Source organism: Eumetopias jubatus, unplaced genomic scaffold (assembly GCF_037043125.1).
Source record: "Eumetopias jubatus isolate StellerSeaLion01/CBP00866 unplaced genomic scaffold, mEumJub1_p1.0 scaffold_16, whole genome shotgun sequence".
Classification (NCBI taxonomy): domain Eukaryota; kingdom Metazoa; phylum Chordata; class Mammalia; order Carnivora; family Otariidae; genus Eumetopias; species Eumetopias jubatus.
Genome location: NW_028274822.1, coordinates 864,505 through 889,532, shown reverse-complemented (window position 1 = coordinate 889,532; position 25,028 = coordinate 864,505). Strand labels below are relative to the sequence as shown.

Sequence of the window (25,028 nt, the reverse complement as noted above, 5' to 3'; positions counted from 1 at the left end):
TGCGCTCCTGCCCGTCCGTGCGTGCACCGGTGGCGCACTGTGTGTCACTGCATGTGTCCCTTTTTGGCTCTTGCACTAGACCAGGGACAACTGCGGTGAAAGGCGCGCTCAGCTCTCCTCCCGGCCCCAGCCTCTAACCCGGGCTGTGGGCTCTGCCTAGGAACCGAGTGCATACTGGAAAGAGTAGAATGAACTCTCCTCTTCCCACAGGATGTACGCTAGGCACATTTACATTATATACCCCTCTCTATTCTTAAAATGGGTTGATTTTCAAGAAACAGCACCCACCTGTGTTTTGAACACTGAATGGCATTGCAGTCAAATGACGAAGCCTGTCTTATCTGTCGAGTGGTAGCTTTCTTTTTAGGGCTCTCTGACGGCCTCGCGAGGGCTCTAGATGGCTGTGGTCCGAGGACTTAACTGCTGACTGTCCAGTGCTTGGAATGCAAGAGGCTGAGCAGCGGCTGGTCCTGCTGTCCCATGTCCACGAGGCCGCTGTGTGCCAAGCCCTTCCCTTGAATTCAATTTAAATTACAGTGTTTCACCTGATCAGTATTTGCAATACTAGGGGAAATATTTTGGAAACTTGTCAGGATTGGTTTAAATGTTGTACCTCACAAATAAATCAGAGAACCAAATATCTAGCAAGTGTCTTCCAAGTAATTAGCAAAACGGCCAGAATTTATATCATTGAAAACGACTGGATGAGGGTCGCCTGGGTGGCTCAGTCGGTTAAGGGGGTCGGCCTTCGGCTCAGGTCATGGTCGCAGAGTCCCAGGATCGAGTCCTGCTTCTCCCTCTGTCCTTTACCCTGCTTGTGCGCTCTCTCTCTCTCTCTCTCTCTCTCTCAAATAAATAAAATCTTAAAAAAAAATGGTTTGATGAGTGAACAGAAAGAAAACACCAGTAGCACAAACCTCTGTTTCTTACACGCATGTTTGAAAATTTCAGTTTGTTTCCTCCTTCCCAAGTTACTTTTACTTGTCTGATCTTAAAATACAATTCTCCATGGAGGGGGCATTATAGAAGAGAGACTCATGCCACTCAGGACAGTGAAGGTTTGGTACCTCAGACACATAAGGCAATATGCCACCACGCTTGAAATCTTTCCTGGGATACTTCCAGGGGCAGGGCTCTGGGCTTTTGTAATTCTCTATTCTAGAAACACTCCATAATCAAAATTGCAAGAATGCTGTGTAGACCATGTCTTCAGATCAAGGCGAAAAGTTCCCAGATTTGAAATATTTTTGTGTTTAAACATACGCATTATAATGTAAAATATAAAATAATAAAAAAAAATATATAAAAAAACCAGAGTGTGCGTTATTGTTATTGTGATAATGACTTATGGCCGTGCTTGAGATCTGTACACAGTAGTTCCTAACATACAGCTTACCTCTGAGCTTTTTTTAAATGAAAAGTGTCTAGTATAATAATAATTTTAAAGAAAAATAAAATACAAATGTTGCCTTTATAGAGATAGATACAGATATGTATTAGTTTTAAAATGTTCACAGATAGACTTTTTTCTCCCGTGAATATATGTATTTGAAAAACATAACCCTTCTCCTTAGCCAAAGGCGAGGACGCCATATCCTACAATAGCCACTAAGTAGAGGTTGATGGGTTAATTTATAATTTATCTGTGATAATATTTTATACTTTTCCAGGAGGGCTGTGGTTGTTATTAAGTTACATATTGGAAGATAAAATTTTAGTTTGCTGCCTGAAAGAAATAGAACATGTAGTGGTTTAATGCAAATTTGAAATTATTTTATTTATATTAAAGTTAAATATCTTAAAAATGAATTGATTAAAGGCATTCTTTCCACTTATAATTTCATTTTTTTAAGTATTCCCGTATGTTTTGTAATTTTTTTCATTTTGTTATGGTAAAATACACATAACATAAAATTTACCATCGTAAACATTTTCAAGTGTATAGTGCAGTCGCCGTAAATATGTTCATTATGTTGCGCAGGAATCACCACCATTCACATCATAAAACTGAAACTCTGTCCCGATGAAAGACTCACTCCCCTACCTGCTCCCTGCAGCCCTTGGCACGCACCATTCTCCTTTCTGTCTCTGAGATTTTTTTTGGCTAAGTACCTCATGTAACTAGAATCATGCAGTGTTTGTCTTACTGGGATTGGCTTGTTTTACTCGGCACCAGGCCCTCGAGGATCATTTGTGTTGTAGCAGGTGCAGTAGACTCGGTAATATTCCATTAGATGGATAGGCCACATTCTGCCTCTATCCATCCATCCATCCAACCATCCACGGACATTGGGTTGCTTCCACGTGGTCGCTCCTGGGGATAATTCTGCTACGAACTTGGAGGTACAAATATCTCTTCGAGACCCTCCTTTCCATTTTGGGGGGGTCTATACCCACAAGTGGAATTTCTGGATCAAATCGTAATTCCGTTTTCAACTTTTGGGGGACCCACCCTACCGTTTCCCACAGCGGCTGCCCCATTTTACCTTCCCACCAGTAGCACACAGGGGTCCCATTTCTCCACATCCTCTGTTTCCTCCTTTTCTGAGCATTGCCATCCTCATGAGTGTGTGGTGTAAAGTGGGACCTCATTGGGCTTTTGATTTGCTGTTCCCCAATGATTAGTGATCTTGAGCATCTTTTCATGTCTTTTTGGCCATTTATATATCTTTGGAGAAATGTCTATTTGAGTCATTTTCCCATTTTTGAATGTTTTTTTGGTGGTGGTGATGAGTTTCAGGGGTTCTCTTTATATTCTGGATGTTAATCCCTTGTCAGATCTATGATTTGCAGATATTTTCTCCCATTCTTTGGGTTGTCTTTTTACTCTGGATAGTGTCTTTTGATGCACACAATTTACAAATTTCATGAAGTTCGATTTGTCTGTTCTTTCTCTTGCTGCCTCTGCCTTTGGTGTCACATCCAAGAAATCACTACCAAATTCAGTGTCATGAAGCTTTTGTCCGATGTTTTCTTCTAAGGGTTTTGTTGTTGTAAGACTTACATTTAGGTTTTTGGTACATTTTTAGTTATTTTTATATGTGGTATTAGGGAAGGGTAACTTTATTGTTTTGCATGTGGATACCAGTTTTCCTGGCATCATTTATTGAAAGACTCTTTTCTCCGGTGGAAGGTCTTGGCACCCTCATCAAAAATTATTTTAACCATATATGCAAGTGTTTGTTTCTGGGCTCTTCATTTTACTCCACTGGTCTGTATGTTTGTCTTTATGCCAGCACCACACCATTCTGATTACTGTAGATTTGTAGTAAACTTTAAAATCAAGTATGATTCTTCCAGTTTTGTTCTTTTGTTCCTCCAAGATTGTTTTAGATGTTGGGATCCCTTGCAATTCCATATGAATTTTAAGAGGGTTTTTCTATTTCTGCAGAAAATGTCATTGGGATTTTGATAAAGGATTGCATTGAATCTGTAGGTCACTCTGGGTATTCTTGACATTGTAACAATATTAAGTCTTCCAATCCATGAATATGGGATGTGTTTCCATTTATTTATGTCTTCTTTACTTTCATCAGTTTTGCAGTTTTTATTGTACAAGTCTTTCAAGTTAACTCCTAAATATTTTATTATTTTTGAAGCTAGGTGGAATTGTTCTTATAATTTCCTTTTCAGATTGTTCATTGGTAGTGTGTAGAAATGCAGCTGATTTTTTTTTTAAGATTTATTCATTTATTTTGGGGGGGGTGCAGAAGGAGAGGGAGAGAGAATCTCAAGCAGACTCCACACTGAGCCCAGGGCCAGACACAGGGCTTGATCCCACTACCCTGAGATCATGACCTGAGCTGAAACCAAGAGTTGGACACTTAACTGATGCTTAACTACCCCACCTAGGCGCCCCTGAAATGCAGCTGATATTTGTATGTTGACTGTGTGGCCTGCTGCTTTGCTGAATTCATTTGTTAGGTCAGTCTTCTTGTGGAATCTTCAGTGTTTTTTACATACAAGATCATATCTGCAAACAAGTAATTTTACTTATTCCTTCCCAATAACATGGCTTTTATTTCTTTTTCTTTCATAATTGCTGTAGCTAGAACTTCCAGTACTATGTTCTAAGCTGAATAGACATAGTGAAAGTGGGTATCCTGACCAAAAAAAAAGGTTTCAGTCTTTCACCATCTGGTATGGTGCTCACTGTGGGCTTTTCATGTATGGCTTGTATTATGTTGATGTAGTTTCCCCCCCCCCGCTTTTGTTTTTAAGGTTTTATTTAAATTATTTGACAGAGTGAGCATAAGCAGGGGGAGGGGCAGTGGGAGAGGGAGCAGCAGGCTCCCCGCTGAGCAGGGAGCCCAATGTAGGACTCGATCCCAGGACCCTGGGATCGTGACCTGAGCTGAAGGCAGGCGCTTAACCTACTGAGCCACCCAGACCCCCCTGTAGTTCCCTTCTTTTCCTAGTTTCATTGAATGCTTTTGCTTATTTTCCCTCAATCACAAAAGCGTATTGAATATTTGCATTTTCTGCATCAGTTGAGATGATCATGTGGATTTTTTTCTTTATTCTGTTAATATAATGTATTACATTGATTGGCTTACATGTTGAACCAACCTTGCATTTTGCTTGGTCATCGTGTACAATCCTTTTAATGTTTTGCTAAATTCTATTCGCTAGTATTACAAGATTTTTGTTTGCATCAGTGATCATAAAGAATGTTGATCTTTATTTTTCTTGTCATGTCTGTGTCTGGCTTTGGTATCAGGGTTGTGCTGGGTTTATAGAGTGAGTTAGGAGATGTCCCTTCTCTAATTTTTTGAAAGTTTGAGAAGGATTGATGTTAGTCTTTCTTTACATTTTTGGTAGATTTCACCAGTGAAGTCATTGGACCCAGGGCTTTTCTCTGTCAGATTTTTTATTATTGATTCAGTCTCTTAACTAGATATAGGTCTATTCAGATTTTCTATTTCTTCATGATTACTCTTAGTAGGTTTTGTGTTTCTAGAAATTCATCCATTCATCCAATTTCTTGCCACATGGGTACTAATGTATTCTCTTTTAATCCTTTTTATTTCCATTGAAGTGTGATATTTTCCCACTTTGGTTTCTGAATTTAGTAATTTGAGTCTTCTTTTTTGTTTTTTTCTCAGTCCAACTAGCTAAAGGTTTGCCAGTTTTGTTGATGTTTTCAAAGAATGAACTTTTGCTTTCATTCACTTTTAAAATTGTTTTTCTGTTCTTTATTTCATTTATCTTTGCTCTAATCTTTATTTTTTCCTTCCTTCAGCTGGCTTTAGGTTTAGTTTATTCTTCTTTTTCTAGTTCCATAGTTGTAAAGTTACGTCATCGATTTGAGATCTTTCCTCTTTTTTAATATAAGCATTTATAGCTTTAAATTTCCCCCTTAGCACCACTTATGTTGCACCTCCCAAGTTTTTTATCATTTGTCTCTAAGTATCTTTTAATTTCCTTTGTGATTTCTTTGTAATCCATTGGTTGTTTAAAAGTTGTTGAATTTCCACAGTTCTGTGAATTTTCTGTTATTGATTTCTATCTTTATCTCATTGTGGTTGGAGTAGATACTTTGTATGATGATCTGTTGGAGCTTAATTTGTAACATAAGGTCTGTCCTGGGAAATGTCCCGTGTGCACTTGAGAAGAATGTGTATGCTGTTTTTGGGTGGAATGTTCTGCATGTCTGTTAGATCTAGTTGGCTTATTTTGCCAAGTTTTCTCTGTACTTCTGTCTGGTTGTTCTAGCCATAATTGTGAGTGGAATATTAAGGTCTCTATTACTATTGAGCTATTTCTCCCTTAAGTTCTATCAGTTTTTGCTTCGTATATTTTTACAGGTTTTCATTAGATGCACAGTTGTTTATAATCATATCTTCCTGCCTTATTGAACATTTAATTAATATATAATGTCTCTTATAAACTTTTTTGGTTTAACATTTAATTTGCTGATATTAGTGTAGCCACACCTGCTCACTTTTGCTTACTATTCTCATGGAATAGCTCTTCCTGTACTTTCACTTGCAACTTCTTTGTGTCTTTGGATCTAAAGTGAGTCTCAGCATGTAGACAGTATATAGTTGGATCATGTATTTTTATCCATTGTGCCAATCTGTCTTTTGATGGTTGAGTTTAATCCATTGATACTTGAAATAATTACTGAAAAGAAGGGACTTAACTTCTGTCATTGTTCAATTTTTTGTGTGCCTTATATATATATATTTTTTGTCCCTCATTTCCTACATTACTGTCTTCTGTTGTGTTTAGTTGGTTTTTGTAGGGAAATGTTTAAATTTCTCATTTCCTTTTGTGCATATTCTATAGCTGTTTTCTTTGTGGTTACCATGGGAATTACATTTAACATTCTAAAGATATAACACTCTAAGTTGAATTTATACCAACTTAAGTTCAATAACATACAAAGGCTGTGCTCCTTAATAGCTCTGTCCCCACCCCTTTTGTTTGCTGATTTCACACAATTACATCTTTATACGGTCTGTGCCTAAAAATGTAAACGAATAGTTCTTTTAAATGCACCCAGCCTCTTAATGTAGAAAACAAGATTTGGAGTTACAAACCAAAATTACAACAATACTAGGTTTTATGTATTATTCTTTTAAGTCAATGTAGAGAACAAAAAGTGCAGTTACAAACCATTGCTACAATAATATTTGCCTTTATAATTGCCTGTATTCTCACCGTTCTTGAGATCTTTATTTCCCCATGTAGTTTCGAGTTATTGTACCCTCTTTTACCTGCAGGACTCCCTTGGACAGTTCTTGCAGGAAAGGTCTAGTGGGACACATACTCTCTAAGCTTTTGTTTGTCTGGGAATATCTTGATTTTACCCATATTTTTGAAGGACAGTTTGCTGGATATGGGATTCTTGGCTGACATGGGTGTTTGTTTGAGCACTTTGTATCAGCACACTGCCTTCTGGTCTCCACTATTTCTAATGAAAAATCTGCATAGAACCTTATTGGGAATTCCTTGTATGTGATGGTTTGCTTCTTTCATACTGCTTTCAAGATTCTCTTTTTGTCTTTTTTTTTTTTTTTAAAGATTTATTTATTTAATTTTTTAAAATTTTATTTTATTTTATTATGTTATGTTAGTCACCATACAGTACATCATTAGTTTTTGAGATAGTGATCCACGATTCATTGTTTTCGTATAACACCCAGTGCTCCACGCAGTACGTGCCCTCCTTAATACCCATCACCGGGCTAACCCATCCCCCCTCCCCTCTCCCCTCTAATAACCTCAGTTTGTTTCTCAGAGTCCATAATCTCTCATGGTTCATCTCCCCCTCTGATATCCACCCCCCTTCATTTTTCCCTTCCTTCTCCTAACGTCCTCCCTGCTATTCCTTACGTTCCACAAATAAGTGAGACCATATGATAATTGACTTTCTCTGCTTGACTTATTTCACTTAGCATAATCTCCTCTAGTCCCATCCAAGTTGATGTAAAAGTTGGGTATTCATCCTTTCTGATGGCAGAGTAATATTCCGTTGTGTGTATGGACCACATCTTCTTTATCCATTCATCTGTTGAAGGGCATCTCAGCTCTTTCCACAGTTTGGTTATTGTGGACATTGCTGCTATGAACATTGGGGTGCATATGGCCCTTCTTTTCACTACATCTGTGTCTTTGGGGTAAATACCCAGAAGTGCAATTGCTGTGTCATAGGGTAGCTAATGTGAGACGGGAATCCATCAGAATCCTAGAGGAGAACATAGGCAGTAACCTCTTTGCCATTGGCCACGCAACTTCTTTCAAGATACATCTCCAAAGGCTAGTGAAACAGAAGCAAAAATGAACTATTGGGACTTCATCAAGATAAAAAGCTTCTGCACAGCAAAGGAAACAGTCAACAAAACAAAGAGGCAACCCACAGAATGGGAGAAGATATTTGCAAATGACACTACAGACAAAGCGCTGATTTCCAAGATCTATAAAGAACTTCTCAAACTTGACACCCAAAAAACAAATAAGTCAAAAAAATGGGCAATAGACATGAACAGACACTTCTCTGAAGAAGACATACAAATGGCTAACAGACCCATGAAAAAATGTTCATCATCATTAGCCATCAGGGAAATTCAAGTCAAAACCACATTGAGATACCACCTTACACCAGTCAGAATGGCAAAAATGGACAAGGCAAGAAACAACAAATGTTGGAGCAGTTGTGGAGAAAGGGGAACCCTCTTACACTGTTGGTGGGAATGCAAGTTGGTACAGCCACTTTGGAAAACAGTGTGGAGGTGCCTCAAAAAATTAAAAATAGAGCTGCCCTATTTATTTATTTTCGAGAAAGAGAGAGAGAATACGTGGCGGGGAGGGACGGAGGGAGAATGAGAGTCTCAAGCAGACTCTGCGCCGATCGTGGAGTCCAGTGTGGGGCTCAGTCTCACAACCCTGAGGTCATGACCTAAGCCGAAACAAAAGTCAGACACCTAATGACTGAGCCACCTGGGCGCCCTTGTCTTTGTCTTTTAAAACTTTTATTATAACGTGTCTCTATGTGGGTCTCTTTGAGTTCATCTTCCTTGGATTTGCTTGAGCTTCTTCACTGTTTACATGCATGTCTTTCATCAGATTTGGGATGTTTTCATCCATTACTTCTTCACATATTCTCTCTGCCATTTTCATTCTGTCTTCCACTTCTGGGACTCCCACAATACATATATTGGTTTGTACCTTGCTGTCCTGCACTCCCTCAGACCTTTTTAATTTTCCTCCACCTGTTTTCATTCTGTTTCCCAGACTTGGTCGTTTCCGTTGTTCCATGTTCAGGTTTGCTGATTCTTCTGCGTGGTTAGATCTGCCTTGAATCTCTTTAGGGGAATTTTCATTTCAGTCATCGTACTTTTCAGCTCTTGACTTTCTTCTGCTTTCTGTTGAGGTTTTCTGTCTATTCATATTTACGTTTCGTTCACACATTGTTTTCTTGGCATTCTCCACATCTTCATTTCTTTAAACATCCTTAATACTTTCCTTTTAAAGTCTTTGTCTCGTATATCTGACATCAGGTCTTTTTCAGGGGTTGTTTCTGTTGATTTACAATTTTCCTTTAAATGGGCCATACTAGGCGCCTGGGTGGCCCAGTTGGTTAAGCGACTGCCTTCAGCTCAGGTCGTGATCCCAGAGTCCCTGGATCGAGTCCCACATGTGGCTCCCTGCTCAGTGGGGAGTCTGCTTCTCCCTCTGACCCTGTCTTCTCTCATGCTCTTTCTCACTCTCTCAAATAAATAAAATCTTAAAAAAAAAATAAATGGGCCATACTTTTTTTGTTGTTGTTTTGTTTTTAATGCCTTGTTATTGAACATTTTGTTTTTAGTATAATGATGTACCTCTGGAAGTCCATTCTCACCCTTCTTCCAGGCTTGCTGGGATTTTAGTCATTATATTTATTTATTGATTTACTTATTTTTTATGATTATAGACTGTCTCTGTGCCGGGTTATCAGTCTGAGGTGTACATTTAATCTTTTCAGGTCTTTTCTGAGCTTTTTCTTGGGCACCCACAGTCACTTTGTGTTTTTTTCCATATATGCAGTTGTTTTAGAATGTTCTAGTGTTTAATGTCTGGCTCCCAGAAGGGGGACAAGGGGGCCCTCGCCCTTCCAATGCCCTTGGAGTCACTGGAGCTGGAGGGCCGACAGCAACGGCCGCCAGGCTCTGTGTCTGCACCTGTGTGATCAGAAGCAGCCGGCAGTGGTCAGAGCTTAGACTCCTGCTCTTTGGAGGACGGGGTGCTTCTTGCCCACCTGGCGTCTGCAGGCTGCCCCAGAAACACGTGCACAGCTGCCTGCCGCACGGCTGGGTAGCTGCTCTGTGCTGGGAGCTAGAAGAGACCAAAACTGACTACTTCTCCTGGACAGCTGCAAGCCTTCAGCCGACTCCGCAGTCCCCAAATAGTCCCATCAGACAGATTCTGCCGTGTGGTCATTGCCCGGTGGGCAGAGATTCCTGGTGCTCCCTGCTCTGCCCTCTTCCCGGGAGCCTCTGTCTAAATTCCCATTTTTCACCTTTATTCTGCAGTGCCATTTCACTGCTCATTCACTGAATCCAGCTTGTATGCTTGTTTTATCACTGCAGATATCTGAAGTAAAAAAAGTTGCTAACTTGCCATTTTTCCCCTTCTCTGTGAACAGGAAGACTCCGACCCACCCATTCATGAGAGTCTCAGCATAGAAAATACACTGTGGGCGAGCACCATTGTTGCATCAGGTATGAAACAAGTTCTCTTGTTAGTGTCAGCTCTCACATTTGGTGGTGCTTTTGTGCTGGAGTGACTCTGTGCAGTATCTCTGAAAATAACCACCTTGTACCACCCAGGGACCTTACTGATCATTCCCTGTAGTTGGCGGGTGTGGGGCAGGACCTGAGGGGCTGAGTGCTAAGCAAGCGCTGGCTGTGGGCTGTGCGCTGCAAGGAGCAAGGCCTCCGTGGAGCAGGGCAGCAGCATTTTGTGGGTTCTGATCCCTCTTCTCGCCAAACTTGTCAATGTCTCTTACTGGGAGGTGGCCTAGCGCAACCGGGGAAGGAAGTGGTGGTATTTGGGGGTTTTCCCACTCCTCAGTCACCCAGTAGAATTTGGAAGAGATCACTGTGGTGGGTTTGTCTGTCAGGGAGAAAAGTATTAGATGAGATAGGGGGCCTGGGGAGATATTTCATGTTGGGCCTTTGGGGACCAGAGTAAAGCATCTTAATTTTCTTCTGAGTGAAATTGGAGAATGTTGGAGTATTTCTAGTGGCTGAACAGGGAGGTCACCTAAATATACATTTTGGGAAGTAAATTTCTCTGGGAGGTATTGAAATCTAAATGATGGTCAGCTTTTCAGAAAGTAGTTGACTTGCTAATGGTAAACAGGAGTGAATCTTAGCAGCAGGGAGCGTGAAGGCTGCTGGTGGGGGTAGGAAGGCTAGGGGATGTTCAGAGTAGGGCTGTCTGTCTTCTTAATCTGTGGCCCAGCGCCCATAGAGCCTGGTTGCTCTTCTGGTGGTTTTGTAAGAATCCCTCTGCAGAGACCAGGCGCTGTTGAATGCACTGTCCTCGGGAGCGCGCATGGGCAAGGACTACTTTAATAAAGTGAGGCGGGTGCTTTACGCTCTGCTGAGTACCACAGGGAAGTATAGGGTGCCCCCAAAACAAAGAAGCCAAAATCCTTACCTGATCAGAGTTTGAAGGAAGAGCAAACAGGTGCGTGAGGTCAAGGGGTGGAAAGGTGTGGGGAGGATTTGTGAGCGCACCAGCAGCTACGTGAGGGCCTCTTGAGCTGCAGGCTGAAGAGGACGGTGCCGGGGCCTGGTGTCTGGGGCTCGGGGAAAGGCCGGGCAGTTCTGTGCGCGTGCGCCGTGGGGGCCTGTGTGCACAGCAGTGTGTCAGTCAGGCTCCTGTAGGGGTCCACGTGTGCACCTTCTAGGGCATAGAGGAGGAGAGGGGCCTTAGTTGTATACTAATGTTTCCTATGCTTAGTAAAAATCTGAGGGCAACTAGGACAATTTTAATAGAAATTGAGGTCTTTCATGATTTTTGTACTGATGATTTTTTAAATTTCTCAAACTAAAGAGAAAGAGAAGTCAGGATAGCACACCAAGGAGGGGTGGGGAGCGGGCCAGGTCTCGGGCTGTGTAGACCCCAGGACGGGGAGACTGGCTGTGCCCGGGGGCTCACTGGAGAGGGCACTGTGGCCAGGAGGAGTCTCCGAATCTTGAGCTCACGCGTCCTCCACGCTGCCGATCTTTGCTGACCTTGCTGACAGCTGCGCCCTGGCTCGGTGTGGTGCTGCACAGCCGCATCGCGCCGGCCCCCGTTGTTCGCTCGGTCACACAGCCAGGCTGTCCCAGGGTCGGGATTGGAATCCATCCTCGACAGCTGTCACCCTTCAGCCTTTAGCATTTAATAGCTGATAGGAAAATATTTAAAACATAGCACATATGAGCTGATACTTGGTCACTGATTTCACATTTTCCCCATGTCTAGAGCTGTATTCTGTTTTGTTTCCATCATATTGAAGATGCTTTAAAAAAAAAAAATACGTTTTATTTGCTCTTTTGTTCCCTGTGTATTAGAATGTTGCTACTGACCCTAGTGCTATCGATCTGTGGCCTTTCTTCTCACAGAGGCAGAAGCCCCCGAGCAGAAGGCCTATGTGATGCGCCCGGTAACCCCCGTACATACGTTTCCTCTCCAGGCGACCTTGGCACGTGGAAGCTCCTGGTTGCACACGTGGGCAGAACAGACACAAATCTAGGCGTCACATATGCTTGCCACATTGATGACTGTTTCTCATTCTCTCATGTGTTGAATTCAGTGCACCTGGGCTTTTTATCTTCCAAGAAAGTATTTATGCTGCTCAAAAACCATCCGTTCAAAAAAACTTAAGTCCTAAGACGCCTCTTAAGTTTCATTTGTGTTTGGACATTTTAAAAATGCAAGCTCTTTTCATTAATTTTAAATATTTTAACACATACTTACCTTTATTTAAAAACCTTAATAATGTGAGCAATTACTAGACTCTATATATTATGAAACTGCTGTATCCTGAGCAATGTTTGAAAGACCTTGGGTTTCCAGGAGTAATTTAAGGGCTTATATCTTCTTTATACTTGATTATAAGTTGAGAAAGAATTTTTTTAAATCTTACTTTTTAAATATGTGTCCACTGAATTCAGGTTGCCTCCTAGGTGAAGTGAACTTGGGCCTTCCTCCGTCATCCTGGGGTTCTGAGTGCATGGGAATGAGGGCTCACGTTAACACCACAGAGGATCCGAGGGCCAAGGGTCCCTGAAAAGGGACAAACACAACTGCTTGTGGTGCCCTCCATCTTCTTCCCCTTGTCTGTCCGTGAACGCCATTCCCAGAGCAGAGTCAGTGTCTCAGAGAGCTGCCACGTTGCAAGTGATAAGTGGACAAGAGAGTGTTCTGAAATTAACCTGCCAAGAGCCTGGAAGCAGGGATGTGCCCTAGAGCAGGGCTGCTGGGCGTGTGTGCCAACGGGGGTCCAGGGTGACCCCTCTAGAGCGGGGGCTTGTGTGCCGACGGCGGTGACCCCCCCAGAGCAGGGCTGCTGGGCGTGTGTGCCGACGGGGGTCTAGGGTGACCCCTTTAGAGCGGGGACGTGTGTGCTGACGATGGTGACCCCCCCCCAGAGCAGGGCTGCTGGGTGTATGTGGTGACGGGGGTCCACGGTGACCCCTCTGGAGCGGGGGCCTGTGTGCCGACGGCGGTGACCCCCCCAGAGCAGGGCTGCTGGGCGTGTGTGCCGACGGGGGTCTAGGGTGACCCCTCCCTCTAGAGGGGGGCCTGTACGTAGACAGGGGTCCAGGGCTGGTACTGATTGTGATAAATACAGAAAATGAGAGTAAACACTTGGATACTTTTATAGCAGTTTGATGAAATAATTTAGGTTGAAAAAATTGGAACATATATATTCTTTTTGGTTTTTGTGTGGTTTCATTTCTCTTGGTAATTTTTGGCATGATATTTTATGAGACTAGCCCTCGTGCCAGATTAGAAACTTAAAATCACACTGTCCCTTTAGTGGGCATGGTGTGTGAGGCTCCTGCGGCAGAGCGGTTGCCTGATGGGCCTCGGGAAAGCAGGAGAAGCTGCCCCACTGCAGTCCCCTGAGGGACACGACCCGCGAGCTGTGGTGCAGGAGGGCAGTGGGGGTCACGGAGGACACAGCGGCGCCGCACGCTGCTGCTGCTTGCACCTCGGGTCTCGGGACTGGGCAGTCCTGGCCGCTGGGAAGTGGGTGCAGCTGCCCTGCTGTCCCCGGACGCATGGCACGCTCACCGGGCGGGGCCCAGACCTGGTGCAGGTCGCAGTGTCCGCCTGTGTCCCTGGCTCGGTCTCGCCGTGTTGCTCTCCTGAGGCAAATCCGTAGTCTTTGCTGGCCGCCTTTGTGCTCCCCATCTGTTGCAGGCACACGAAAACTCTGCAGTGGGTGGGCCGCCCACGCTCGGGGTTTTGTTGAGACTGGCACAAGGAAAGCACTTCTGCATGGGAGCCAGCAGGTGCCTAAGGGACAGTCAGGAACTACTTCGGATGGTTGAGCATTCTCGAGGTCTGTCCATGTGTCTGTCTGTCTCTGACACGTTCTCTCTGTCAGACTTTCTGATGAATGTGCTCTGTTGTGTTCCCTCTCTGGTCTTGTTTCCAAAATGAACAGGGGACCACTTTGCCATATGTATCTATATATATGTATCTATAGATAGATTTGCCATACATACAGGGTTTGGTCAACCTTTCAGCCTGTACTAGTCCATAAGTAGGTGCCCTTTGTCAAAAAGAATGGAGAGTACTGCAAATACTCCATACTGACTTCACTAACTTTAGTAGTTAAAAAGCATGACCGACTTGGAAAAAAATGCATTATTCTAATTCCTTTTCAGTGAGAATGGGATGAGATAATGCATGGGAGAGCCTTTACCAGACTTCAGTAGATTATACAAGGAAAACCATGGGAGGAGTTCTGTTAAATACTCTTTATGTACGTTATATTTAACCTGCAGTACTGATTAAATATGCTATCTATGTGTATCTGAACGCATTGCGTTTTCTTAGTCTTGTCATTTCTTAGATTGCATTTTGGATACTTGTAACTGCAATACCAGCCTAGAATCAACATTACTAATAGTTTGTCTGGATTTTAGGACAGTGTTTTCTAGCCTAATTAATTTTTAAGTCTTTTCTGAGACTCTTTGTTCTGCTAATATTAAAAATAATTTTGCAGTTTGTCTTCTGTTTTTGTACTTTTTTAACATTAGTGAGCTCATTTCACATGAGACACTCCTATATTTTAAGTTTAATTGGCAAAATAGGAAGAAACTACTGACGCAGTCGGATTGAATGTACTGTTTGACACGAGAGCTGTGTGTGTTTGGGGTGGGGTCCTCTACGGCACTGGCTCATTACGTAATCTGTGCTTTCCTGAGCACTAAGTGCAGACCTGCCATCTGCAGCTCTGCTGGGCACTGCTCTACAGAGGCCGCATCTGTGCAGTTTGGGCTGCCCTCTGTGCTGGAGGGGCTGCTCTGCTTTCAAGGGGCTCAGGAAATTCAACCACACAGCTCCGCAAGCGGCTCACAATTAAAACAGGGGGAAGAAAGGAAATGCTTCTTTTGAAAGAAACGTGTAACCTCTGCAGATGTGACCACTGAGCAGCCCTCTAGCACCTCCCTGTCTTCCTGAACATTCCATGGAGGAAACCGTTCATTATCTAATGCGTATGATTTGCAGCTATCTGTTCATATAAACCCAAGAGATCACTAGGATCACATTTATTCCATGGGTCCTGACTTACAACGCACTAAATTTCACACGTTACATTAATGTGACATCAAAGAGTTTTTGTACAGTTATTATAGTGAATTCTGCAGTGCTGTTGGTCTCAGTGAGTATTTATGGATGTGATTTTCTTTCTTTAATCATTTCTCATCCTCAGAATTTACGAAAACTAGGAATATAGATTATGCATAGCTGCAGTTTAGAAACAGACCTGTTCTGTGGTTTTTAATTTAATATTACAGAGGTGAGTGCCTCTGAGCCTTTGTAATCCAATGGTTGTTCTAGGGGTATTTTAGTATTCTTTTACCTTAAGTTTGATAGGCATACACACTTAGAAAACCAAACTTTCAGGAGACATGAGTAAAAAAGGCTAATAACATCTAAATTCAACATCAAATGTTATTTATGTAATTGTCTCTTACTGTTTTAATTGTATATGTGCTAAAATGTCAGCGGAGGCTCTTATACCTAGTAGTACTCAAGTCTCGCTCAGGGAAGGTGGTTCAGCTGGTGCGGTCTTGGTTTGAAGGTCCCACGATGCATCTGACCACTTGAGAACACAGCCTTTCTTCACTTACCTGTGATGTTTGCACACGTGAACCGAGTGATGTCACCCTTTCTCTTGACAGGGAAAAGATTATCAGTACATTTTCTAATGTTGTTGTATATAGGTAAATTTGTATAGCTTAAAAAATCAGTTGAGTTCCTCAAAGCTTATTTTGAAAGTTGAGATTAGACTTTCTTGACCTAGCCAAATCAAATGTGCTGTTAGATAAATTTATATAAAATTAAGTAGTGAATAATATTTTCCATCAAGACAATTGATTAGAAAGTGTTCTCTCTGTGCTTACCCTTTGAGGCATCTCTGTAAGGACCACTTTCGTGTTTTTGCAGGTACTGTAATAGGTGTTGTCATTTATACTGGAAAAGAGACTCGAAGTGTAATGAACACATCCAATCCAAAAAATAAGGTAGGCTAGATTAAGGAGCAGCTGCTTTAATGACTTGATTTTCCCTTTCAGTAAGAAAGTACATGCAGTCCTGAAGAGCTTGTTCATTTTAGCTTAATATAAATAACCTAAAAACAGACTTTCAAAAATGTTGGTGTTTTCAGATGTGAATTCTCTGTATTTATGTAACAGCATGCTCATACTGAAGAACTTCCAAAAGTATCTTTTCTTGGTTAATCAAAGTTTCTGTGTCTCTTAAGTTTTCTTTGTTGGATATACAATTTGCCCATAAATAGTTAGTTGTGGTCTCTTCTTTTCACTTTATTTTACGGTTTGCGTTCTTTTTTTTATGTTGATGGCTCATTTTTAAAATAGAATCTACATTAATATGTTACAATATTTGATAGTGCGACACTGTTGAACTCATTTAAGTTATTTTCATTTCATAGCATGTTGAAAACAGGTTTTAGTTTTAAAGACTGCTTGATTATATTCCTAAATTGATCATATTTCTGTTATACTCCTGAAATTGTTTAGGTAGGCAGCATGTGTATGCAAGTTACGTAGGAACAAAAAAAAAGTTAGTTTGATATCTCAGTTGCTATTATTTGGTTAATACGTTTTGTATGGTCAAGTCATAGAATTTGCTGATGTCCACTTTATGAGAAGCTCTTTTTAACTGTGCATTTTACTCCTTTTTATTTGAAATATAATCTGAGGTGTATCTGAGTAGAACAAAAAAAGTGCTGTCGTGGATTCATACCTTGCTTTCTGAGTAATCAATAGAAAAGGTGGTCTTTTGTAGGAATTTTTATTGCAAAGCAATAGAAATGAAATAATTCTTTGAAAAAATATTTTTAAGGACAAGATGTATTCCATTTTTTCAGCTAAATATTGTTTTAAAAAATAACCCTTCCAACATTAGGAAAGCGTTCCTTACCCTTTGAATGTCCGTGCCTATTTGCAGTGCTTCAGAGTGGTTCTGACATGTTTGCTGGCTGGCAAGTGTCCTTGCCCCCGCCGGGCCACACGGGTCATCCCAGGGAGCTCGATGAAGTAGTGTTCATTAGGACTCCAAATGTCTGTGTGTGACACATTCATATTAGTTTAAATTCTGATTGTGATAACGTGGAAAATTATCCCTGTTGATGTCTGTTACAAAGCTTGCGCTCATTTGAGGAAATTGACTATACTTCAAGTCCTTATTTTTTCAGTAGAGTTAAATCTATTTAAAAATAAATTATTAAATTATTGACAGATTACATGCATATTTGTGTATGTTTTCTGTGAAGTATAGCAATATTTTTTTTTCTTTAGTAAGCAAAACTAGAATGTTCTGCCTGTGCATATACAAGTTCTAGGGTATGTTTTGTTTCTTAATCATTTCTAATCATTTTACTTTTAGGATGACTTTGAGGGTCAATTTTATTTTAAATAGTAAGCTTTAAAATCTGAAAAGTGATCCTGTCATGTAACACAACTCCTGTTTCCTCCCAGCTTACTCTTTGGGGTAGCTTCTTTTCTGTTCCCTCCTGTTGTCTGTCCTCACCTCACTGCTCTGCACACACCTTTGGTTTTGGCTCCATGCTCTTCCCCTTGGGCGTGGACACAGAAGCCGTCGGGTGACCTTTCCCAGGTGTATACCGGAGGTGGAGAACTCCGGCCTGGGGCTTTGCTGCCCGGTCAGCGTCTGGGCATTGCCACTAGCCAGCTCTGTGACCCTGGGCAAATGGCTTAATTCTGTGTCTTACCGCTCAGTACACATTACCCACCATGACTGTCTTCCTCGACAGGGAAGTGTGCATTGGGAATGAGTGCCCAGAAATACTCAGCGCGCCCCTAGCTGTGCGGGCACCCCACCCCACGCTGTCCCGCCAGGGGGCCCGGAAACCTGCTCCTTGCCCATGTCGGCAGCCGTCCTTCCGCTCCCCTCCTCTTCCTCCGTCCCTCCTTTAAAACCAAACAAAACCTCTAAATGTCCTTGGTGCTAACACAGCACACCTATAATAGGAAGGGCATCTCTGACTTTTTGCAGAACTGGATGCAGAACCCTGCTCTGCCACGTGTCAGCCTCACAGGTGGAGCAAACGTGCTCTTCCATGGCCGGCACCTTCCTGGTGCTCCATCAGCTCCAGGTGGAAGGCTTTGTACCTGTGATGGCTGAGGCCCAGGCAGAGCGCCAACACATGGCAGGTGCTGTTTGAAGCACCCGGTACGTAACGTCGTGAATCTGCATGACCACCCTCGGAGGAAATGGTGGCAGCTGGTTTTGGAGCAGGGACGTTGTGGTGCAGTCACCGTGGTGCTTCTCCCTGAAAGCGCTGCGGGTCAGAATGCGTCAGCTTGAGAGGAAGCGCTTTTGTAAATTAAGGAATGCTCCTAGGAGAAGAATAAAATCTCTAAATTTGCATACATTATTAAATATTTCTAAGTGTCAAATGCCAGATTTATAAGAAAAAAATTCAGGAAACATAAGCATGCTACAGTGGGCAAAAAGTAACAGATGTAATTTATCTAGGGGAAGTACTGATACATGTTGAATGAAAAGATTATGTGATCTATTCAGATCCCTAAAGAGAGAAAGGAAGACATCATGTAAAGAATGACCTCTCAGTGTTCTTGCAGTGGCTTACTAAACCAGCCAACATTTGGACTTCAGAGAAGGCCACCCGAAACACAAAGGAAACATCTCAGAGGGAAGTCAGACCATTTCCGAGTTTCTCTTCTTTAGGGAAGCGCACTGTTCCTCAGACTCCGTTCTGTGTGCACGCAGGGCAGTGACAGGCACAGTGCTCCGGTGAGATTTCGCTGTGGTGCTCACGACAGCAGAGTAATTGGGGCTGGAAATACGTACTTATGAAAGAGTCCTGTCTCTGAGTCATGCCGTGACACACATGGCCCTGAAAACCACAGTGGCTTACTACAGCAAAGACCGCTTTCCTCCTCAGTATGGGTCTGACACGTTGGCAGGTGCTCTGCTCATCGTGGTCCCTCGGGGAGCCCTCCTGGACACGTGCTTCCAGGACCACTGGGTACGAAGACACAGACGGGGCGGGTTACATACGAAGTGGCTCAGGTCACCTTTCCTTGGCCAGAGCAAGGAATGGCCCTCACAGAAGGTGAGTGGGTCACGGGGGTAGAGGCCAACCCCCAGTGCAGAAGGAGGGAAAGGGGGAATACTTAATAACTCAGGACCACTGGCTACCCCAGCGTGGTCCTAGATGAGCGCTCCCAGGCCTTTTATGTACAGTAAGAGCCAGAACGAGACAGGAACCTCGTCAAACCTCCTGGTGCTGGCAGTGAAGGGTTGAAGTGGCAGAAGAGCGGCCAGGGAGGAAGAGGCTGAAGGAGGAAGGCACTCGTAGCACTGGGTGGAGGTCGACAGCGTGCCGGCGCCCTGGAGGTCGTTGGGGAGAAAAATGAAAAGAGACGAGTAGATTTAGCAACAGGAGAATCATTGTCTTTGATTTGTTCCAGGGGAATCAGATGCAAAGGCAGCAGGAAGGTCGGGGATGAGGGGAAGGACAGCGGGGCCGAGGGTTGGGAGGGAGCCCGAAGCACCAGGACAGCAGCAGGGATGCGGGCAGAGGGTTTTATTGATTTTGTTTGTTTCTGGTTGAGAAAATTGTAAAATTATTCATGCTTTCCATAAAAGAAGAGAGGGCCCTAGTTTATAAAGGAGAAGCTGCAGTCTATGGAAGAATGCGTTCCACGGTCATCCCGCAGTCACTTCAGGTCACCGAAGAGAAGATTCTGTGGTCACTGGCGGAAGAGATGCTGTGTGCAGTAGGGCGTGGCTCCATGGCTCTGGACACATGTGGACGGTCCTCAGTCCGTCAGCCGGTGTGTCCTTGCTATCGCTCCGTAGTGCCTTTATTCCCTGCCTTCCCGTAGCGTGCGGAGGAGGGACCTGCTCATTTGTGAAACGTCTGTGCGCTTCTGGGATGGAGGCACTGCGGGAAGAGAGCAGTGCTGACAGGTGGGGGAGAAGCCAGTGATAACAGTCATTCAGGTGGGGAGAGGGATGCACAGCATGGCCGGAGTTGGAGAGGATTCGCCAAACGATTCAGCCTCATCAGTTCTTGAGTGATGGAAGGACCCAACAGCTGCTGGGATTCTTGTTTGTAACGGAGCCAGTAAGGAGTATGTGGCTTTCTCAGGCCGATGTTCAAGAGCCCCAGAGCAGAAGCAGAGACATGGGCGGAGAAATGGCTGGTCCAGAGTGACAGGTGGTGGGGCAGGCGAGTTGGGGAACTTGCACAGTCGCAGGTGCACACAGTTGGCGGTACTCAACATCATGGCCCGCTCGTGGGGCCCCTGTTCCCCTTGGTGGAGTCGTTGGTGAGGACTGTTGCACAGAGCCCTGTCTCCCCCTGGGAAAAGCGCCAGCCGTCCCCACGGGTCAGGGGATGTGCGTGTGACTTCCCTGTGGAGGCCGGAGGTGCTCATGCACCAGCATTTGTCCCTTTCAGAATACCCTCCCAGAGCTGAGGAGAGGGATGTTCGTTAACCAGTTTTGCTAGTTGCTTCATAAAACCTGTTTTTAAACTTGTCCTTCTGCCCATCCCATTTCCCAAGCCTTAATTTGGGCCTTTCTTCTTTTGTCTTCATTTTGTCTGTTTTGTTCTTCTCTAGCTGCTTGTCAGAAAGAAAACATCCAACAGAAAAATGAGGAGAAAGATGTGATCACTTGCCTCATCTTCTGCTGTGGCCACAGATGCCTGCACTCTACCCCAGGCATGCGTTTTAAGAAACAGAGAAGGCAGTTTCTCTACCTGCTGCCTTAGCCACTTGTCTTACTCTGCGGCACCTCCCTATCCACACGGCCTTGTCTCGTGGCCCAGCTGAGTGGCCCTGGGCTGGTGACATCAGTGTCACCTCTGCCTGCACGGAGACTGCCCCGGGGTGTCTCTCCTAGACCTCCTGAATTGGAGATTGGGGGTGCAGCCAGCCCTGAGGGCTGGGACACATACTGATAACTGAGAGCCACCGCCTCCTCAGTGGCCACGACAATCTGAGATGGAAAGGGAATTCGTAGGCAGGTGAACTAAGCTGCAGCCAGATTCATCACTGACAGACGAGCCATGTTAGTTCACCCTTTCAGAGTGGTCCTTGGAATCCAAGTTGATCCTTTTATAGCATCAGAGTATACAGCTTTAAGCTTATTACAAGGGTTTATCGGAGTACTCTTTAAAATGTAGCACGTTTTATCTAGTTGTGTCGATTAATACCAAATTCTATGATGTTGTTCAATGGAGGAGAGTTCTGAGATACAGACCAGTTCTCAAGGCTCTTTTTCAGGACAAAAATGCATGCCTCCAGGACTCCCAACAGGCGCAAGGAGGGACATGGGGTCTACCCAGTCTGAAATTGTTATCTTAAAACTTCAAACAAACCAAAAGTTTTTATTACTAAGGAGTTACTTTTATAATAATATTTGGTGAAAGTTTAAATTATAAGGAATACAACTTGAGTAATGGACTGTTGTATAAAGCCTAGCTTGAGATATATTTAATAAGATGATACTTGATTACATTTAAGAGGGAAAATTCTTACAGGAGGTTAAGAAAAATCAATTGTGACAGGCTGCCATTTTCATGCCATTCATAATAATAAGTTGCTCAGAGCAAGAGCATCAGGGATGAAACGGTAATACAGATTGCTTCAGGCAGTTATTGTAATCCCTTGGGCATATTGATTTGTGTTTCTAATAAAAAGATGCTTTCAGATGTCTCACTGACAGGTGATATGTGCCATTATGTGAATTAGAGCTACTTCTTGTTCTCTGAATTATCGTAAAGGCATTTTCAGATAACAGAACAAAATAGAATCATCTATGCTGTACTTTGTAGGTTGAAATATCAAGGCTGTGTTGGAGAATAGCTTTCTTATTTTAAAAAGGACAGTTTATTAATATTTTAAAAGTTGTATTGACTTGTATTAAGATGTTACCATAGAATAACTTCCTTCTCTTTTTTCTTGTGGTTTCTTGTGTGCAATCATAGTACCCCTTAATTTTTCTAATAGTTGTCTTCTTGAGTAATAAAATATCCCTGGGTTTAAATATCTGTTTAGAAACGTGACCGTGTGCCTCGCACACGTGCTATGCGCTGTAGAATACGGCAACTGTAAATAACGAGACTTCAGGAATGCTGTATTTGGATAACTGTTATTAATATTAACAAATCATAGTGTTTGAAAGCCTCATCAGGAAAAGATCAACAAGAGAAACAAGCCTACAATAACGTGGTTCAGCGGCATGCCGACAGGACCCAGGGTGGCTCTAGGGGTTATGGCCCCACATACCCCGCCTTTGCGGCACTTGTGTGACTGCACACTTTCATATTGCAGCTGCTCACAATGAAAAGTTGTTTCTTCATCAGCATTGTGAATGTAAATAAACTTACAATTTCAGGAAAGCAATAAAGAGGCAAAATGCTAAATGGTTAAAAAGCAATCCTAATGATAACATCTGGGACATAATGCTCTATCAGAGTATGCAGCAGATATCTACACCAGAAAACCTGGATTTAGTCCCTAAGTTCCTTTTAAGTATGAATTTGATTATAAAGCAGGTGTTCTAAATAGGAACACGAGCGTATTTGTTATTTAAATACTTTGTATCACTAAAAAGACTTAGTTTTACATAAAGTTCTGAATGAGGAGGGCTTACTAATCATTTGTCGAAAACTACTCGATAGTATTTTATCATTTCTGAGCAGTATAGTTAAATTCTTTATAACCAAAGTCATAACAAAGAAGTACAGGGGCACCTGGGTGGCTCAGTTGGTTCAGCGTCTGACTCTTGATTTCGGCTCAGGTGGTGATCTCAGAGTCCTGGGATCCAGCCCCGAGGAGGGCTCCACGCTCAGCAGGGAGTCTGCTTAGGATCCTCTCTCTCCTTTTCCCTCAGCTCCCCCACCTAGTGCCCGCTCCCTCTGTCTCTCTAAATAAGTAAATAAATCTTAAAAAACGAAAGAAGTATAGTTTATTCAAGAAGCAAATATTTTCATAATTGTCTTTGTTTTTTGAAATCCTTGTTTCCTTACTCCGAGCCTATAAAAACTTAGAAATTTGTGGAAGTTGTGATGCCTTTCGATCACAATGTTTCCATCTTTTATGAGCTCACAAAACTGAGTACTTACCATCATCAGATAATCCTGAAGCCTTTTTTGGTGGAAGCCATTTTGGACAGGTGAGAAATGGGATCTGGAATATCTAGTAGAACCGAGAGTAAGGAGTAAGACCAGTTTTAAAACTTGGGACAGGAACTGAAGGAAGGTGGAGTGTGGGTGACGATGGTATGAGTGGAGACTGGGAAGGGGGGTAATGAGGTTTTCCTGTTGCTTTGAGATTCCCAGAGTCATGTCTTCTTCCCAAGAGGGCTGTGGTGGGTCTGAGTGGTACAGACCCACAGTGCAACTGTGCACACGGGGGCCTTCCTCAGGATCAGGAACAGGTTGTGTGCACGGTGTGGGTTCAGAAGCAGACTTTCCTGGGGGTAAATTCCAAGCCAGGCCAGCTAGAAGGGAAGGCCACATGGGCTCCTTACTGTGTCCTGGGAAGGCCTATTGTGCAGCGCGTTCGGCCCCTGCGTTGGCTCCTCCTCGTTAGAGACAGAAGCTGGTCCTCGGTGGGGACATGGACTAGCCGGCACTTGGCAGGCCGTGCAGGGTGCTTGTCCTGGGGGCTGAGGTCTCGGTGGGTTTGGAGGCCCGCTGGCTCCTTGTGCAGGGCGCCTCCAGCTTGCTGCCCGGGCCCCAAGCCTGCCCCCCGGAGAGCTGGCCCCACGCTGGCCACCATGACCGTGTCAGACCTCTGGCATAGCGCCCAGCACGTGTGCTGAATGATTAGATAGTTTTACTAAGGAGCTGATTGTCTTTTTTCCCCTCCATAGTTAATTTTTTCTAAGCGACAATTTTTTTAAAAATATTCCTCAGAAACAAATCTTAAAACATCTGGTTTCAACTTAATTGTCTTCTCATACATCTGAAAATATATTCTGAATGCTACCGTTTTTTAAAAAATTTGAGTTGTCGTTAGAGTAGCAACTGTACCAAAGTTTCTTTTTTAAAACTGCATTAACTAAAACGTGTGTATGATAAATTTAACATGAAATTAAATGGCTTTCTTTTCTCCTATGTAATTAGCGGTGTCAGCTAATAATTACCTTTTGTAAAACTTTAAAATATGTCGTGTGTGTGTCTGTGTGTGTGTGAGCTTTCCCACTGTGATGAACTGTTGATTGCCTGGGATTTCTTTCTGAGGGCCAGTCATCCACAGCAAGCATCTCTGAGTCTTGTTTTTAAACTGTGTAATACCATCAAAATCAAAACTTTTTTGAGGCCTTGAGTCACAATGACATTTTTGAACACAGGACACAGAAACTTCTGTGGGATAAGTTACACATCAGACATTCCTTTTTTTTTTTTTTTTTTGGTTTCAGTATAAATTGAAATCAGCATGCCAGGGTATTTCTTCATAGTATTTTCTAGAGGCAATAGGAAAAGTTTTGAGTGAGCCCAAAACATACTGGTTAAAGGTTAATTAGTTCCTTCCTCCAGTGAACAGAGCCTCCAGTGGCAAAGCTTTAGCACAGATCAGTGAAATACTTACTGTTCGATGTTTCTAAATTCTGGTGGGAGGAGCGCTGCGCGGGGCTGGGGGGGTTGGCTCGGAAGGATGGTGGTCCTGAGGCCACAGGGGACAGGGAAGCGCGGGGCCCGCTGGGTGTTTCATGTAGTGTGAAAACCCCCATCCTAGTGATCATGTGAGCTTGGTCCTGATGCAGGTTAGTTAATAACT

The 25,028-nt window shown here is 43.2% G+C and overlaps 1 protein-coding gene across 5 annotated transcripts in view; it reads left to right on the top strand.

The window, feature by feature from the left end:
- Positions 1 to 25,028, top strand: part of ATP9B (ATPase phospholipid transporting 9B) — a 247,254-nt gene that overhangs the window by 109,966 nt on the left and 112,260 nt on the right. For all 5 annotated transcript variants that reach the window (XM_088019563.1, XM_088019561.1, XM_088019562.1 and 2 more), the window contains 2 exons: positions 10,130 to 10,205; positions 16,168 to 16,244. In XM_088019563.1, coding sequence (XP_087875689.1) covers positions 10,130 to 10,205; positions 16,168 to 16,244 — 153 coding nt within the window. The remainder of the gene's footprint in view (positions 1 to 10,129; positions 10,206 to 16,167; positions 16,245 to 25,028) is intronic.